Raw genomic sequence first — 18,616 nt, forward strand, 5'->3', positions numbered from 1 at the left:
TGCTCTGACATAACAGCAGTAAAAGGTTAAGCTTATCTTTTAATAATCATTCATTGGTGTAGTCAGTAACTGGGCTTCTATGTAAAGTTAACGTCCTTGGTTCCACAAACACACCTTTACCATGTAGTTTCACTTAATGATAAAAGTACTAAACTTCTATAGACTTTCCTTCCTTTGGTTGTGGTTCTTCACCCAAGGTCTCTCCCCTGGTTAAAGGGTTAATTTAATTTTATTTCAAGCAATACTGTCCATTTTGGTAAGTGGTTGTCACAAAACACAGACCCCGCTCCCACTCAGCATTTCACCGACAGCTCAGCTTGTACACCGCAACCTTCAGCTGCCTTGTTCTGCTCTTTCCAGTGTTTGGCCTGCACTAAAACTCTCCTGAAACAAGACCAAACTATTATGCCAAATTAATATTAATATTGCTTAATATTTTACGTACAGTGGGCCAGGTACCCGACGCATGCCAGTTGTAGAGCAGCGGCTGCAGTTCATTCCGGGGGCCGGGTGAACAGCATCTCTGTGTGGTCAGAGACAAGGCCTTGCGACAGCCAAAAGTTCTCACACTAGAAGTCAATGTGACTCATACTTGGACAGCATTTCATGTTCCACGGTCCCTCACCACCAAAAGATGTTTGAACTGGCACAATGGACATTTTGGCCATGACAGGTAATGAACAGTGAGGAGGATGGTGAGAATTTGCTGCAATGGAGGAGAGGTTGTGTGAAATTCCAAAGTAGAAGCACACTCAATCCCAGTGCAGAAACGTCTTCTATATGTGGACTGGGCAAAGGTACATCATCAGTGGCTAATAGTTGGTTCACATTTCCAACACAACCTCTCCGTGCCAACGAGAGTGTGGTCCAGGGTCGACTGCTAGCATCCGTTTCCTTTAAAAAAATTGCTGAAGAGTGAACGAAACCAGAACTAAGAAGGATGTTGACTCTTTCCAGCTTCACTCAGATTTGCTTTAGACACATAAAAAAAACTCGAATAGAGAAGCCAAAGAGAACTGTTATTGGTAAAGATCAATGTAGCCTAGTGACACCTTTTAACCTGATCTCTCGTCTACTAATAGTGACTCCAACTGGACCAGAAGAATGTTTCTTATTTGTATGGTAGGTATTTCATCACTAGTCATCTCAAAGCTGCATGAGTTTTTATTGATTCAGAAAAGGGGGGTGGTGATGGACAGAGTATCTGAATTAAACAGAACACTCATACCCAGTCAACAGATCAGGGCTTGATCCATCACCGTTTTTTAGCTCACTGCACCATCCCAGCTCAGAACCTGGCTACATGCAAATTAGTCTGTCCCTGGCCCAGTGCATCATGGGGACAGGGCAGACCAAACTACCAAGCCAATTCTTTTACTGGAAAGGAAACAAGCTTCCGGGGACCGTTTTCTGGCATTACAGCCGTCTTCGGCCCGGCTTGCTTGAATCCTGATGGTGCAGTGAGCAAGGGACTCACATCTGAGCATACCCTTCCACGCTTGTGGTGGACAAAACGATTCAGAAAAGGGGGGGTGGTGATGGACAGAGCATCTGAATTAAGCAGAATACTACTACCCAGTCAGCAGACCAGGGCTTAATCCACCACCGTTTTTTATCTCACTGCACCATCCCAGCTCAGAACCTGGCTACATGCAAATTAGTCTGTCCCTGGCCCAGTGCATCATGGGGACAGGGCAGACCAAACTACCAAGCCAATTCTTTTATTGGAAAGGAAACAAGCTTCCGGGGACCGGTTTCTGGCATTACAGCCGTCTTCGGCCCGGCTTGCTTGAATCCTGATGGTGCAGTGAGCAAGGGACTCACATCTGAGTATACACTTCCACGCCTGTGGTGGACAAAACGATTCAGAAAAGGGGGGTGGTGATGGACAGAGCATCTGAATTAAACAGAATACTACTACCCAGTCAGCAGATCAGGAAGGGTATGCTCAGACATGAGTCCCTTGCTCACTGCACCATCAGGATTCAAGCAAGCTGGGCCGAAGACGGCTGTAATGCCAGAAACCGGTCCCCGGAAGCTTGTTTCCTTTCCAGTAAAAGAATTGGCTTGGTAGTTTGGTCTGCCCTGTTCCCATGATGCACTGGGCCAGGGACAGACTAATTTGCATGTAGCCAGGTTCTGAGCTGGGATGGTGCAGTGAGCTAAAAAACAGTGATGGATCAAGCCCTGATCTGTTGACTGGGTACGAGTGTTCTACTTATTCAGATACTCTGTCCATCACCACCCCCTTTTCTGAATCATGAGTTTTTATTGAGACTGCTACAGAGCTGAACTCGGAGAACAGTGCAACAGATTTAGGTGCCCTAGGCGAAGTGACACTTTTCTCATCTTCTCCCATTGCTGTAGGACCAAGCTGGGTGCCATATTTGCTGCTTGTTTTAGACTTTAGCATAATAAGCTCTTGACAACAGGGATGGTCACTTTCTACTTCCTTTTTCTAGAGTCACTCCTGACATCTCTTGAAGAAAGCACAAAGACTCAATAATTCCTGGGCATGGGCCACGTCTACTACAGTAGTAGTGGCTTTGAACCACTGAGTAAAATACACCGGGAGACTATAAGGGGTTGTATCTACTGAGTTATGACATTCTGTCATGTAGACCACCCTAAAAGTTGCAGAGCCAATCACACTCAGCCAAAGGAACATATAAGAGACTAGAGAATACTTCTACATAATTAACTCCCTCTGCATTACCAAATACAGGTTGCACATACCAACTTCAGCACAATGGTTTGAAATGTGGCTGGAGCTGCTTTTCTTTCCTCCACTTGGTCAGAAACAACTATTATCCTAATCGTTAAGGAGGGTAATTGGAGCGTCCAATAGCCCATCCGGACACGTCGGCTAAGCTTATGGGCAGAGTTATTTTAGAGAGGAGCGAATGATGGGCAGAAGAAAATGTCATTCTAACAGAATGCCAAAATGGGAAACAGACATTCTGAATATTAATCTCTTAATACACAAGTATACTATGGTGAAAGATGGTTGTCTCCAATTGTGTTTCATGAATTTGACCTGGTAAATCAAACTAAGTTGTGGCAAACTCTGAAATCATTAGAAGTTCTGAAGAATATATTTACACTATTAGCTCGGATGTATTGGAACATAACAGTAAGGGTACAATATGGTCCTAGAGGAGAGGTCTTATTGGCCTTTGGGATAAAGAGGGGCCTAAGGCAAGGATGTGCATTTCCTCCTTTTCTTTTTTCCCTTTATAACAGTGTAGTGGATGGAGAACTAAAGGTCCTTTGTGCAGACCCTACAAGAACGGGTTCCCAGAAGGTCCCAATACTATTATGCGCAGATGACACTGTATTGTTGTCACAACCTGTGATTGGATCCAGCATCTTATTAACCTCTTTACAGTATATATAGAGAAGAGGGATCTAAAGATTAAATTAAGGAAAAGGTTTACAAAGATCTGTGGCCAGGGAAGACCAAAGACTCACCCCCATTATATTAAAGACGCACAAAAATTGAGAAGTCCAACATTCTCATATTTGGGTATTCAGTTTTCGGCGACAGATACATGGGATACGCAGAGATAATACGCACAAATAAACCTGCTATAAGCAACAAAAGGGGTATTTAGATTTGCCACTAAGTTGGGTACTAAACTCATCAGAGAAATGTGGGCTAGATGTAAATGTAAGTGGCTCGCGGGGGCCACGTTTGAGGCGGGACTTTTGGAGATTTGTTAAAAACGTAGTTATTCAGAGACAAGAAAATACATTCCTGAGAATACTACTTGCACTTCCACATTCGACCTCTGCATTCATTATACATAAGGAGTTATGAATTTTCCTTATTGTAGATATTTTATATGTAAAACCAGTCCTTCCCTGGTATCCAGTCGGAGCTTAGACAGAGACTTTGTTTAACAGTGCTATGTTAAAATGTCTCTCTCTTGATCATGCCCATAACATTTCTTGGCTTCGAAATATTAAAGATGTCCTAAATAAGTTGGATAAATGAGATCTTTTCGAAACTCTATAGGCGATAATTCATTATTCGAAAAATGAATTAAAGGCTTTGCTCATTGGTAATAGAGAAATTAGAGAGTGTCAATGGTGCTTTTTAAATGATCAGTCAGAGGTTATCTAGCAGAATGACCAACTTCAATTTTATCTTTTTAATGTTTTGAATTAGTACCATAGATATATCCTAACATGTTTGCATCTAGGACTAGTCCACCGCATGGTGGCATTCAATAAAATGGGCAATGGAACAAGAAAAGCTCTTTTGTCCGTGTGATGGGATATCAATACAATCAACATTAAACTTTGTATTATTTTATACATTTCATGTGAACGCAGGAAGAGATTTTTAAAACCACTTTTGTGAATATGAATATTACTAATTACAAATTAGCCCTTTCTACATGTGTAAACAGGAAGATTTAACAGTATATAATGTGGTTGTGTCTTTGATCTTACAAGTGCTAAGACAGGAAATATTTAACCTATATAGAAAATTTGAATTATGAACACCTGGATTGCTCAAATCCAAGCTTTTCTACTATATTGTTGATAATTATGTTTTTTTCTTTTCTTTCATTGATTGTTCTTTAGTGGTTTATTTATTGTATAAACCAAGTAAAGCAAGAGGATGATGAACTACTTCCTGTGCATACACAATTCATTTATTTGAAGAGTTTTATATAGCGCAAACATGACCCTCACGGGTATCAGAGCGCTTTACAATTGTTAGAGAGGATACAGTTATGCAATGAAACATGTAGAAAAATTAGAATCATTTAAGCATTACAAGATACAACAACCCCTCAATAAGAGGGTGGTGACCTTTCAGTGTTGTTCACTTTTGGTAAAGGTTTCACAAATAGCTGGCATCCCTTCTACCTGGTCAATACAATGACTTTGTGGATAAGCGATTCAGAAAAGGGGGTGGTGATGAACAGAGTGTCTGAATTAAGCAGACCACTCTTACCCAGTCCAAAGATCAGGGCTTGATCCATCACCGTTATTTATCTCACTGCACCATCCCAGCTCAGAACCTGGCTATATGCAAATCAGTCTGTCCCTGGCCCAGTGCATCATGGGAACAGGGCAGACTAAACTACCAAGCCAATTCTTCACCAGAAAGGAGACAAGCTACCGGGGACCGGTTTCTGGCATTTCAGCCTCTTCGGCCCGGCTTGCTTGAATCCTGATGGAGCAGTGAGAAAGGGACTCATGTCTGAGTATACCCTGCCACACCTATAGTGGCCAAAAACGATTCAGAAAAGGGGGTGGTGATGAACAGAGTGTCTGAGTTAAACAGACCACTCTTACCCAGTCCAAAGATCAGGGCTTGATCCATCACCGTTATTTATCTCACTGCCCCATCCCAGCTCAGAACCTGGCTATATGCAAATCAGTCTGTCCCTGGCCCAGTGCATCATGGGAACAGGGCAGACCAAACTACCAAGCCAATTCTTCACCAGAAAGGAGACAAGCTACCGGGGACCGGTTTCTGGCATTTCAGCCTCTTCGGCCCGGCTTGCTTGAATCCTGATGGAGCAGTGAGAAAGGGACTCATGTCTGAGTATACCCTGCCACACCTATAGTGGCCAAAAACGATTTACAAAAGGGGGTGGTGATGAACAGAGTGTCTGAATTGAGCAGACCACTCTTACCCAGTCCAAAGATCAGGGCTTGATCCATCACCGTTATTTATCTCACTGCCCCATCCCAGCTCAGAACCTGGCTATATGCAAATTAGTCTGTCCCTGGCCCAGTGCATCATGGGAACAGGGCAGACCAAACTACCAAGCCAATTCTTCACCAGAAAGGAGACAAGCTACCGGGGACCGGTTTCTGGCATTTCAGCCTCTTCGGCCCGGCTTGCTTGAATCCTGATGGAGCAGTGAGAAAGGGACTCATGTCTGAGTATACCCTGCCACACTTATAGTGGCCAAAAACGATTCAGTAAATATATGTGGATAAGCGGCACACACTATATTTAGAAGCGCTTTACTCAACCAGCCCAATATGGAGTCTGCAATGTGGATAGGTCTTAGCATCTCACAAAATACTCATGGGTCGTCCATACTAAAATCTGAGTGAGAGGGCATTTCAGAAAACACAGCTGTTATTTCTGCCACATGCTGGTTATAGAAGTGCAGCAGACATTTAGAGAAATGAGGATATAAAATATAATCATTTGATTAAGTGCATTCATGGAAACAGTAAAGAATGAATTCATGAAAGTCACTAGCTGCTGTGTCATATTGTTGAAGGGTAGTGACGTGTGTTCTAAAGTTTTGGTGAAACTTAAAGTGCTGCAGAAAGAAAACATGAACGCCTTTCATAAACTGAGAACCCTCTCTCGCATCACAAATACAACAGACCGGAAATATCTTCACATATTGTGACCTAAGCCCATCATCAACTTATAACAATATGCCCTTTCTCTTAAGACCTTAACTTGTGCCTTAATAGTTTAGAAAATACTACTAAGATGACTGAGTGAAAACTCCATCAAGGGTATATTTGGACTCTACAAACTCTAGAGGTTTGTACAAGCCGCCTCTCTTTTTGAGCCGAGAACTTGTTGACTAACCTGCGCGAGGTGATACGAAGCTTCTGACGTGTTGGAACCAGAGTAAGGCTGTTCTTTCATTGCTATTGCCTTTCGGTGGGCTACACTGCACAAGACATATTGGCAGTGTTTGGAACCAATGAATTCCCCTGCATTATTTAAGGGCACTCCCTACAAAGGCTTGAAGCTCAGTTATTCACTTGCATTCAGAACGCTTACCGTGCATATCTATTTACTACTACAAAAATGTCAACTCTCTGTGAATTTCCCTAACCTTAAACAGATTTTCAACTATCAGAATATCTTCCAAGTTATTGTTAAGGTTACACTACAAAAGCACCTTCACCTTATTATTTCACACCTGGAGAAAACCCCTGCACTCACATAAAATGAGACAATCTACATCATATCTCGTCTAAGATATATAGTTTCAGCCCCTGACTGTACTCTGTCTTCCTGCATCAAGAGTAAGTTTATACTGTTCCTCTTACTGTCAGTAAACATTCTGAAGATAGTTGAACATAGACTTTGTGTTACTTCTCTTGGACAGCAAGATCACTTACAAACAGAGGCATTTGTATGCACATCTTACTTTCATTTAAGCTGGTATCACTTACCTGCAGAGTGTCAAAACCTTTCTCCAAATAGGTCCCACATTTCTCCTTCTCTCCAGTCGATGCATAGAACTTGCTCCACCAATCAATAAATTCTTCTTCCTATAATGGTTCAGTTACACAGTTACAAAAGTTCAGTGTCTTGAAATCATAAGATTTTAAAATCGCAAGACTTTAGGACACAGTAGAGATATCATGAGAGACATGAGCAACTATTATTGGCAACCAAAACAAAAATGCCTCAATGCAGTGTCAGCCAATAAAACATTGGTACAATATTTTGAACATAAATTAAAACAGAATAGTTTTCATGGCTTTTCAACTTCTTTCAACTAAAGAGAGATCTTTAAGTTCTGCATTTACCTTATTCATCAGTCATCAAATGTTACACAGTTAAATCTTTCAACAAAAATGCCATGTGAGCAAAAAGTCATTCTTATTGGTTACATTTGGCCAAGGTTATAAGACTGCATTTATACAAAAATATTAACTTCTCACTCATGTTCAAGTTAAATGTTAACAAAGTTAGTTGCTAAATCAAACCAATATGGATTTCAGACTCAATAGAACTGCATATTTGATCATCAATTAAGTATTTAAAATGCTTGTTCGTTTTCAACATCCCTCCAAGTCAATGAGGTGAAACTAAAGTACAGCATTCAAACCACTTCCTAAATTCTGGTGTACATGAGTGATTTTGACTTTAAACAAAAAATCCATTTTCATTTACTGTGGTACTGTGGAAAATGTGTCTATGGCTTACAGTCCATCCTCCTGTAATTTGAAAGCTTATCTTTCAAATTTTGTTTAGTAAATGCAAAAGATTTCAAGGAAAGCGCACAATTCTCACAGATGTTATGATGTTTTATGTTATGATACGTTATATATTATGCTATGCTCTGTTATATTATATTATATGGTATGTTTTATCGTGCTATCCTATGTTTTGTTATAAGTTATGTTATTCTATGCTATGGTATAAGTTATGACCTTGTTGTGTTGTCTTATGTTAGTGGGTCTTTAAGAGGTATCAAACTGTCTAATCCACCTAATCAATGTTACAGCTGGGTTGACGTATGGCTCAAGTTTCCTAGTGAAGAGGTTATGTAATGATACGGGTGAGAGTTTCGATGGAAAGCTCACCTTTTTTATACAATTCTAAGTGCTAGCTGTGGACACCAGAGAGTAGGCGTAAGGGGGTACTGCTCACATTTCTGAATCAGAAAATCTCATAAATAAGGCCCTGATTGAGTTGTGGTCATTTACATCCACCGGTAGCACCAGATTGAAAATGAAATACAATGAATTTGTACTTGTAAAGCGCACTTATACCCCAACCGGGGTTTCCTGGCACTGTACGCATACCGCTGTATAGGTACCCACAGGTTTTTCACCGGGCAGCAATGGCGAAGTTTCAGGCCTGATGGATTTGGACCATACCTCAGCCAGAGAAGCAACCATCAAGGTCTCTCTTTTCGATTACCTCCTTTGAAGAAGAAGCTCTAATTAAACTTGTCAAGGCTGCTGAATAAACCCTAAGACTTTTTGGCCAACAGGTGGACTCATTTGACCCCTGCAAGGTAAACAAATGAAAATTGTAATATGGTGGGTCCAAGACAGGATGATGCGGTAGCTCGATTATATTTTTTGCAATTGCAGCTCCCATTAGCAGAATTGAGTAAGAGTCTTCTCTGGATCAAAGACACTGTAGAGCAAAGGGCTGAATCCCCCCCCCCCCCCCCCCCCCCCCCCCCCCAGTACCAAGCTTACTCTGAGGCTCCAGTAATCCACAGTAGGGAACGCGTACTCTATAAAACAGGCACTGAAGCGACTTCATGTTAAACCTCCAATCACAGGACTTTGAGAGTGGATATTACCACAGATTGGGTCCCATGCACGGATGGAAATCTGAGATAGGTACAAGATGGCGGATGTCTTGGTGTATTCTTGTAAAGATTGGCCTATAATTTTAACATTATAAAACACTGCCATGGGCTATACAATTGTATAGGGTTGTTAAAGGTCATGAACCCGATTTATAGGACTGAGCTGTGGGTTGGGTTGCTATGGTTGCTATGATGAGGGAGAGGGCTTTAACAACAAATATAGCCCAGCGCAGAAGGGCTATAAGGCTATTAGACCATTCCACCACTGAGTCTTGATTGTTCTAAAATAAAGAGGAGAAACCGAAAAACAAATATTGGAATGTTGTACAAGAAGGTCTGTAGCAGCTATTCTTGACCTTGAGCCGCTCAGGTGTCTTCAGTGGAGCTCTCAACATTCCAATGCTCTAATGGTCGTTAAAGGCCCTTGTCACGATTGACAGGCTACTGTCTCATGAGTTACTCTCAAAGGATGTATATTATTTTGGTTGCTTTATTAATACAAGCTGTGGGTGAAATCAGCTCTTGGAGGTGCTTTGTTACATATTTAGGTCCTTTCAAGGTAATTTAAAAGTCGATACCACAGTGCATGCATCTCTGCAGCTCACTAAGGCGGTAGCGTAATTTGACAGAATAGTGAGGGGCATTTCTACTGTAAAGAGCAGATGGTATTGTAGTTTTTCATAGTTCTATGCCTAATGACTATGACCATTTTAAAATAGTTTCTGCCTTCAATTTTATTGAAGACAGGGATTCCAAAATATATGAGGCTGCCTAAGAACCATTGCATAATGCCTCCAGTATAATGCCCCGAGCCGGTCCCCTACCATGAGCCTATTCTATGGAGAAGTACTCAGCTTGTCTGGATCAATATTTCTGGCAACCCAACGGAAATATTTAGGAACTGATGCAAGGCAATGAACATAGAGGAAATTGGTTAGGAACTCAATTCAAAAAACAGTAACAGGGCTCGCCTTTGCAACATGGCCAAACTACCATGAGTCGGAGGCTGCCAGGCACGGCATGACGGCACCAAGGCTGGTCGCTCTTTGCATGTTGCTCCTTTCTAGCAAGCATCATAAGTCAACCCTGTTGCTGTTGCATTAATTGTCAGAAGGAGTGCGCTCAAGGCCCATGGGATCCGTGTACCGGGGGAAGAAGTATCTTGGGGATGCTCGAAAGTAGACACGTAGAGATTGATTTGTACAAATGATATACCCCTTTGCACCAAGTGGGGTCTACTTTTGCCAGTCTAGAAGGTTGGGTAATGCTCTAAGGTTTCATGGTTGTAAGGTTTTGTGTGAATTAACGGTTACAGACATAACTAATGTGGGTAAGTGTTGTGTTAATGACCAGCATTGGCAAGTGGCTACGTGACTTCTGCCAGGTTGTACATCATGGTGTCTCCACTGGGTTCTGCCTTCCTCACCATAGCAGGCCTTCTCTTTTATGCTGCATTATGGTGTCTCCATTGGGTTCTGCCGTCCTCGCCCTAGCAGGCCATCTCTTTTATGCTGCATTATGGTATCTTTATTGGGTTCTGCCTTCCTCGCCATAGCAGGCCTTCTCTTTTATGCTGCATTATGGTATCTCCACTGGGTTCTGCCTTCCTCACCATAGCAGGCCTTCTCTTTTATGCTGCATTATGGTGTCTCCATTGGGTTCTGCCTTCCTCGCCATAGCAGGCCTTCTCTTTTATGCTGCATTATGGTATCTCCATTGGGGACTGCCTTCCTCGCCATAGCAGGCCTTCTCTTTTATGCTGCATTATGGTATCTCCATTGGGTTCTGCCTTCCTCACCATAGCAGGGTTTTTCTTTTATGCTGCATTATGGTATCTCCATTGGGTTCTGCCTTCCTCACCATAGCAGGGATCCTCTTTTATGCTGCATTATGGTATCTTTATTGGGTTCTGCCTTCCTCACCATAGCAGGGTTTTTCTTTTATGCTGCATTATGGTATCTTTATTGGGTTCTGCCTTCCTCGCCATAGAATGGCTTCTCTTTTATGCTGCATTATGGTATCTTTATTGGGTTCTGCCTTCCTCGCCATAGCAGGCCTTCTCTTTTATGCTGCATTATGGTATCTTTATTGGGTTCTGCCTTCCTCAGCATAGCAGGGCTCCTCTTTTATGCTGCATTATGGTATCTCCACTGTGTTCTGCCTTCCTCACCATAGCAGGCCTTCTCTTTATGCTGCATTATGGTATCTCCACTGGGTTCTGCCTTCCTCACCATAGCAGGCCTTCTCTTTTATGGTGCATTATGGTATCTTTATAGGGTTCTGCCTTCCTCAGCATAGCAGGCCTTCTCTTTTATGCTGCATTATGGTATCTCCACTGGGTTCTGCCTTCCTCACCATAGCAGGCCTTCTCTTTTATGCTGCATTATGGTATCTTTATTGGGTTCTGCCTTCCTCACCATAGCAGGCCTTCTTTTTTATGCTGCATTATGGTATCTCCATTGGGTACTGCCTTCCTCACCATAGCAGGGCTCCTCTTTTATGCTGCATTATGGTATCTTTATTGGGTTCTGCCTTCCTCACCATAGGCCTTCTCTTTTATACTGCATTATGGTATCTCCACTGGGTGGTTCTGCCTTCCTCACCATAGCAGGCCTTCTCTTTCATGCTGCATTATGGTGTCTCCATTGGGTTCTGCCTTCCTCGCCATAGCAGGCCTTCTCTTTTATGCTGCATTATGGTATCTCCATTGGGTTCTGCCTTCCTCACCATAGCAGGGTTTTTCCTTTATGGTGCATTATGGTATCTCCATTGAGTTTTGCCTTCCTCACCATAGCAGGGCTCCTCTTTTATGCTGCATTATGGTATCTTTATTGGGTTCTGCCTTCCTCACCATAGCAGGGTTTTTCTTTTATGCTGCATTATGGTATCTTTATTGGGTTCTGCCTTCCTCACCATAGCAGGCCTTCTTTTTTAAGCTGCATTATGGTATCTCCATTGGGTTCTGTCTTCCTCACCATAGCAGGCCTTCTTTTTTATGCTGCATTATGGTATCTCCATTGGGTTCTGCCTTCCTCACCATAGCAGGGATCCTCTTTTATGCTGCATTATGGTATCTTTATTGGGTTCTGCCTTCCTCACCATAGCAGGCCTTCTTTTTTATGCTGCATTATGGTATCTTTATTGGGTTCTGCCTTCCTCACCATAGCAGGCCTTCTTTTTTAAACTGCATTATGGTATCTCCATTGGGTTCTGCCTTCCTCACCATAGAAGGCCTTCTTTTTTATGCTGCATTATGGTATCTCCATTGGGTTCTGCCTTCCTCACCATAGCAGGGCTCCTCTTTTATGCTGCATTATGGTATCTTTATTGGGTTCTGCCTTCCTCACCATAGCAGGGCTCCTCTTTTATGCTGCATTATGGTATCTTTATTGGGTTCTGCCTTCCTCACCATAGCAGGGCTCCTCTTTTATGCTGCATTATGGTATCTCCACTGGGTTCTGCCTTCCTCACCATAGCAGGGTTTTTCTTTTATGCTGCATTATGGTATCTTTATTGCGTTCTGCCTTCCTCGCCATAGAATGGCTTCTCTTTTATGCTGCATTATGGTATCTTTATTGGGTTCTGCCTTCCTCGCCATAGCAGGCCTTCTCTTTTATGCTGCATTATGGTATCTCCATTGGGGACTGCCTTCCTCGCCATAGCAGGCCTTCTTTTTTATGCTGCATTATGGTGTCTCCATTGGGTTCTGCCTTCCTCGCCATAGCAGGCCTTCTCTTTTATGCTGCATTATGGTGTCTCCATTGGGTTCTGTCTTCCTCACCATAGCAGGCCATCTCTTTTATGCTGCATTATGGTATATTTATTGGGTTCTGCCTTCCTCGCCATAGCAGGCCTTCTCTTTTATGCTGCATTATGGTATCTCCACTGGGTTCTGCCTTCCTCACCATAGCAGGCCTTCTCTTTTATGCTGCATTATGGTATCTCCACTGGGTTCTGCCTTCCTCGCCATAGCAGGCCTTCTCTTTTATGCTGCATTATGGTATCTCCATTGGGGACTGCCTTCCTCGCCATAGCAGGCCTTCTCTTTTATGCTGCATTATGGTATCTCCATTGTGTTCTGCCTTCCTCACCATAGCAGGGTTTTTCTTTTATGCTGCATTATGGTATCTCCATTGGGTTCTGCCTTCCTCACCATAGCAGGGATCCTCTTTTATGCTGCATTATGGTATCTTTATTGGGTTCTGCCTTCCTCACCATAGCAGGGTTTTTCTTTTATGCTGCATTATGGTATCTTTATTGGTTTCTGCCTTCCTCGCCATAGAATGGCTTCTCTTTTATGCTGCATTATGGTATCTTTATTGGGTTCTGCCTTCCTCGCCATAGCAGGCCTTCTCTTTTATGCTGCATTATGGTATCTTTATTGGGTTCTGCCTTCCTCAGCATAGCAGGGCTCCTCTTTTATGCTGCATTATGGTATCTCCACTGTGTTCTGCCTTCCTCACCATAGCAGGCCTTCTCTTTATGCTGCATTATGGTATCTCCACTGGGTTCTGCCTTCCTCACCATAGCAGGCCTTCTCTTTTATGGTGCATTATGGTATCTGTATAGGGTTCTGCCTTCCTCAGCATAGCAGGCCTTCTCTTTTATGCTGCATTATGGTATCTCCACTGGGTTCTGCCTTCCTCACCATAGCAGGCCTTCTCTTTTATGCTGCATTATGGTATCTTTATTGGGTTCTGCCTTCCTCACCATAGCAGGCCTTCTTTTTTATGCTGCATTATGGTATCTCCATTGGGTACTGCCTTCCTCACCATAGCAGGGCTCCTCTTTTATGCTGCATTATGGTATCTTTATTGGGTTCTGCCTTCCTCACCATAGGCCTTCTCTTTTATACTGCATTATGGTATCTCCACTGGGTGGTTCTGCCTTCCTCACCATAGCAGGCCTTCTCTTTCATGCTGCATTATGGTGTCTCCATTGGGTTCTGCCTTCCTCGCCATAGCAGGCCTTCTCTTTTATGCTGCATTATGGTATCTCCATTGGGTTCTGCCTTCCTCACCATAGCAGGGTTTTTCCTTTATGGTGCATTATGGTATCTCCATTGGGTTCTGCCTTCCTCACCATAGCAGGGCTCCTCTTTTATGCTGCATTATAGTATCTTTATTGGGTTCTGCCTTCCTCACCATAGCAGGGTTTTTCTTTTATGCTGCATTATGGTATCTTTATTGGGTTCTGCCTTCCTCACCATAGCAGGCCTTCTTTTTTAAGCTGCATTATGGTATCTCCATTGGGTTCTGTCTTCCTCACCATAGCAGGCCTTCTTTTTTATGCTGCATTATGGTATCTCCATTGGGTTCTGCCTTCCTCACCATAGCAGGGCTCCTCTTTTATGCTGCATTATGGTATCTTTATTGGGTTCTGCCTTCCTCACCATAGCAGGCCTTCTTTTTTATGCTGCATTATGGTATCTTTATTGGGTTCTGCCTTCCTCACCATAGCAGGCCTTCTTTTTTAAACTGCATTATGGTATCTCCATTGGGTTCTGCCTTCCTCACCATAGCAGGGCTCCTCTTTTATGCTGCATTATGGTATCTTTATTGGGTTCTGCCTTCCTCACCATAGCAGGGCTCCTCTTTTATGCTGCATTATGGTATCTCCACTGGGTTCTGCCTTCCTCACCATAGAATGGCTTCTCTTTTATGCTGCATTATGGTATCTTTATTGGGTTCTGCCTTCCTCGCCATAGCAGGGCTCCTCTTTTATGCTGCATTATGGTATCGCCACTGGGTTCTGCCTTCCTCACCATAGCAGGCCTTCTCTTTTATGCTGCATTATGGTATCTCCACTGGGTTCTGCCTTCCTCACCATAGCAGGGCTCCTCTTTTATGCTGCATTATGGTATCTCCACTGGGTTCTGCCTTCCTCACCATAGCAGGCCTTCTCTTTTATGCTGCATTATGGTATCTCCACTGGGTTCTGCCTTCCTCACCATAGCAGGCCTTCTCTTTTATGGTGCATTATGGTATCTTTATAGGGTTCTGCCTTCCTCAGCATAGCAGGGCTCCTCTTTTATGCTGAATTATGGTATCTCCACTGTGTTCTGCCTTCCACACCATAGCAGGCCTTCTCTTTTATGCTGCATTATGGTATCTCCATTGTTTTTTCTGCCTTCCTCACCATAGCAGGCCTTCTCTTTTATGCTGCATTATGGTATCTTTATTAGGTTCTGCCTTCCTCACCATAGCAGGGCTTCTCTTTTAGGCTGCATTATGGTATCTTTATTGGGTTCTGCCTTCCTCGCCAAAGCAGGCCTTCTCTTTTATGCTGCATTATGGCATCTCCACTGGGTTCTGCCTTCCTCAGCATAGCAGGCCTTCTCTTTTATGGTGCATTATGGTATCTCCACTGTGTTCTGCCTTCCTCACCATAGCAGGCCTTCTCTTTTATGCTGCATTATGGTATCTCCATTGTTTTTTCAGCCTTCCTCACCATAGCAGGCCTTCTCTTTTATGCTGCATTATGGTATCTTTATTAGGTTCTGCCTTCCTCACCATAGCAGGGCTCCTCTTTTATGCTGCATTATGGTATCTTTATTGGGTTCTGCCTTCCTCACCATAGCAGGGTTTTTCTTTTATGCTGCATTATGGTATCTTTATTGGGTTCTGCCTTCCTCACCATAGCAGGGTTTTTCTTTTATGCTGCATTATGGTATCTTTATTGGTTTCTGCCTTCCTCGCCATAGAATGGCTTCTCTTTTATGTTGCATTATGGTATCTTTATTGGGTTATGCCTTCCTCACCATAGCAGGGCTTCTCTTTTATGCTGCATTATGGTATCTCCATTGGTATATCCACTGGGTTCTGCCTTCCTCGCCATAGCAGGCCTTCTCTTTTAGGGTGCATTATGGCATCTCCACTGGGTTCTGCCTTCCTCACCATAGCAGGGATCCTCTTTTATGCTGAAATATGGTATCTTTATTGGGTTCTGCCTTCCTCGCCATAGCAAGGTTTTTCTTTTATGCTGCATTATGGTATCTCGACTGGGTTCTGCCTTCCTCGCCATAGCAGGGCTCCTCTTTTATGCTGCTAGGCGCCTGCTGTAGTTTCATACTACTGCCAAGTGTTTGAACACTACGTACGCAAGCAGCAAAAACAAATTTACAAAGGCATGGCAGGCTGTGCTAGGCCAGACCTACTGGCTTTGCCAATGCTTATTAAGTGTGGGGGTCGTCTTTGCCAACTTACAGACCACTGAGGAGGGGCCTTGGTTCCAACCATGGGCGTGGCCTGGCCTACATTAAAGGGTCTGACGCCCACTTGTAGGAAGGACTGTAGAGGTGAGGAGCCGGCCTCGGTGTGGCTAGGATGACAAGGAAATCTTAGAAGGAAGGAAACTGTCAGACCGGAAATATCATCACTGGTGCCCTACCTTCTGATTGGCTGAAGTAACCTTAGTTTAAACTAAACAAACACCGGCTGTAATGTGCTCTGCCGGTGCGTGTAATTCCATTCCCTGCTGCTGTACGTAAGAATTTTGCAATAAAAATATAATTCAAACTCCATATAGCGTCCGCTCCTAAGCAGGGCATAAAAGGGCACCTCTTGTAGAGGTCAGTGAAAATATTTATTATTTATTGGTAATGAGAGCAAAGTAATTTATTTGTTCAGGTTTTGTTTTTAATTCAGCAGACACTTTTGCAAAATTTCTCCGGCACACCTCTGCACACAGTGAGGTCTTGTTTTGATTTTTTTTATCACACTTCTTCGCCAGGAGAGTGGGACGATCGGAGAAATATTCTGAAACACAGCTCCGCATAATGATGTCTATTTTAGAAATTCACAGGATTCCATCACACTGACCTAATGGAGAGAAAATATGGCGAGGGTTTTATTTGAGTTCTGACGGCAGCCAGGAATAGCGACCTCAAATGAATGTCCCGTGCAGACTGCGCTTTTTTTATGGGGGATATTGTGGAAATAAGTTTTCAGCTTTGAGGCACGTGCGCTGTTGACTTTTCCCGTCCTCTCGGCTTCACGGCCAAAGCACACGTCCCGGTTTAGGCCGTGTGGCACACGTGTGACATTCCGCACGGGCAAGGTTACACGGAAAGTACATACCCAGCCGGTCGACTTACCCACAGCATCATCTGCAGCCACAAGGAAAACAGAACGAGGTTAGTTTTTCCCGCCAAGTGTTAGATTCTCAAAGCAAGCAGCAGCGTTTCACCGAGGGCAAGGGTTGTGCTTCCCTCAGCTCCTGGGGTGACAACACGGGGCCTATACAGCGCATATTCAACACCAAAGGGGGTTTCTTGGCGCTATTTACAGGTAAAGTAATTTTTTGTGTGCCTCAACTCAGCGGGTGCCCATGTTATCGACCTTCGAAGCATGAAAGGCTGAGACAACCCTGAACCTCTGGCCATAGTGTCAAACATAGATAACCACAGGTGAAATTTTAGTTCGCCGAGCCACCAGACTGACCCTACAGGAAGGCAATGTTGTCAAACTCAATTCACAGAAGCGGGCATAAGTGTGTAGGCATGCATACATTATGCTAATTGATGGAGATTATTTACCCTGTCTGGCTAATTCACAATATTTTCCAACGTGTGCAGAATTTGCAAGCTATTAAAATAAGCACGTGTGTCTGCCCTCGGTGCACTGCAGTCAGCAAAGAATATTGGGATAGTTAGTTTCACGAATGTCCTATTATTACATTGAATACCTTTTTCTCGTCAGAATATAGTTCCCCTGCGTCGTTCTGTTTCCACCAAACCTTAATTATAAAACGACTGACCAATGCAACCCACGGTCTATCCAGTAGCAGGGCGCCCCCTCTGTGTTGTTTAGTTGTCCTGCATCAAAATGTAAAGCATTTGAAACTTTAGAAATGCCACGCCTGGCAGCGAAATGGAGGGAGCAGGGCGCTCTGCCTTAACTTTTCTCCTGATCTACGTTTGCTGGAGTTATTTCGTTTGCAATAGGGGGTTTCCAGCTCTACTTGCAGTAGTTTGGAGCCCCCACCCCCAGAGGCCTCAGAGGTGCTGAGTGAACAGCAGTGGACAAGCCCCCGAGCCAGATCGCGGGTCCACTGTGGTTTTATTGATTTCAGGAAGCGGTCAGCATTGCCAACAGCACAACATACACTGAGTTTGCAGGCCCACCCCCTGAGACTGCGGGCCCCCCTGAGACTGCGGGCCCACCCCTGAGACTGCGGGCCCACCCCCTGAGATTGCGGGCCCCCCTGAGACTGCGCCCACCCCTGAGATTGCCTGCCAACCCCCTGAGACTGCGGGCCCACACCCGAGATTATAGCCCACTCCCTGAGATTGCGGGTCCACCCCTGAGACTGCAGGCCCAACCCTGAGATTGTAGGTCACTCCCTGAGACTGCGGGCCCACACCCTGAGACTGCGACCCACCACTGAAACTGCAGGCCACTCCCTGAGACTGCGGGCCCAACCCTGAGATTGCCTGCCAACCCCCTGAGACTGCGGGCCCACACCCGAGATTGTAGCCCACTCCCTGAGATTGCGGGTCCACCCCTGAGACTGCAGGCCCAACCCTGAGATTGTAGGTCACTCCCTGAGACTGC

At 44.0% G+C, this 18,616-nt stretch overlaps 1 protein-coding gene across 1 annotated transcript in view; it reads right to left on the bottom strand.

Annotated features, from left to right (window-relative positions):
• The window catches only part of DYSF (dysferlin), a 1,070,125-nt gene that overhangs the window by 114,447 nt on the left and 937,062 nt on the right, over positions 1 to 18,616 (bottom strand). Inside the window, exon 45 of the mRNA XM_086960107.1 lies at positions 7,180 to 7,278. Coding sequence (XP_086816233.1) covers positions 7,180 to 7,278 — 99 coding nt within the window. The remainder of the gene's footprint in view (positions 1 to 7,179; positions 7,279 to 18,616) is intronic.

The sequence above is a fragment of the Lissotriton vulgaris genome, chromosome 3_1 (genome assembly GCF_964263255.1).
Source record: "Lissotriton vulgaris chromosome 3_1, aLisVul1.2, whole genome shotgun sequence".
Lineage (NCBI taxonomy): Eukaryota > Metazoa > Chordata > Amphibia > Caudata > Salamandridae > Lissotriton > Lissotriton vulgaris.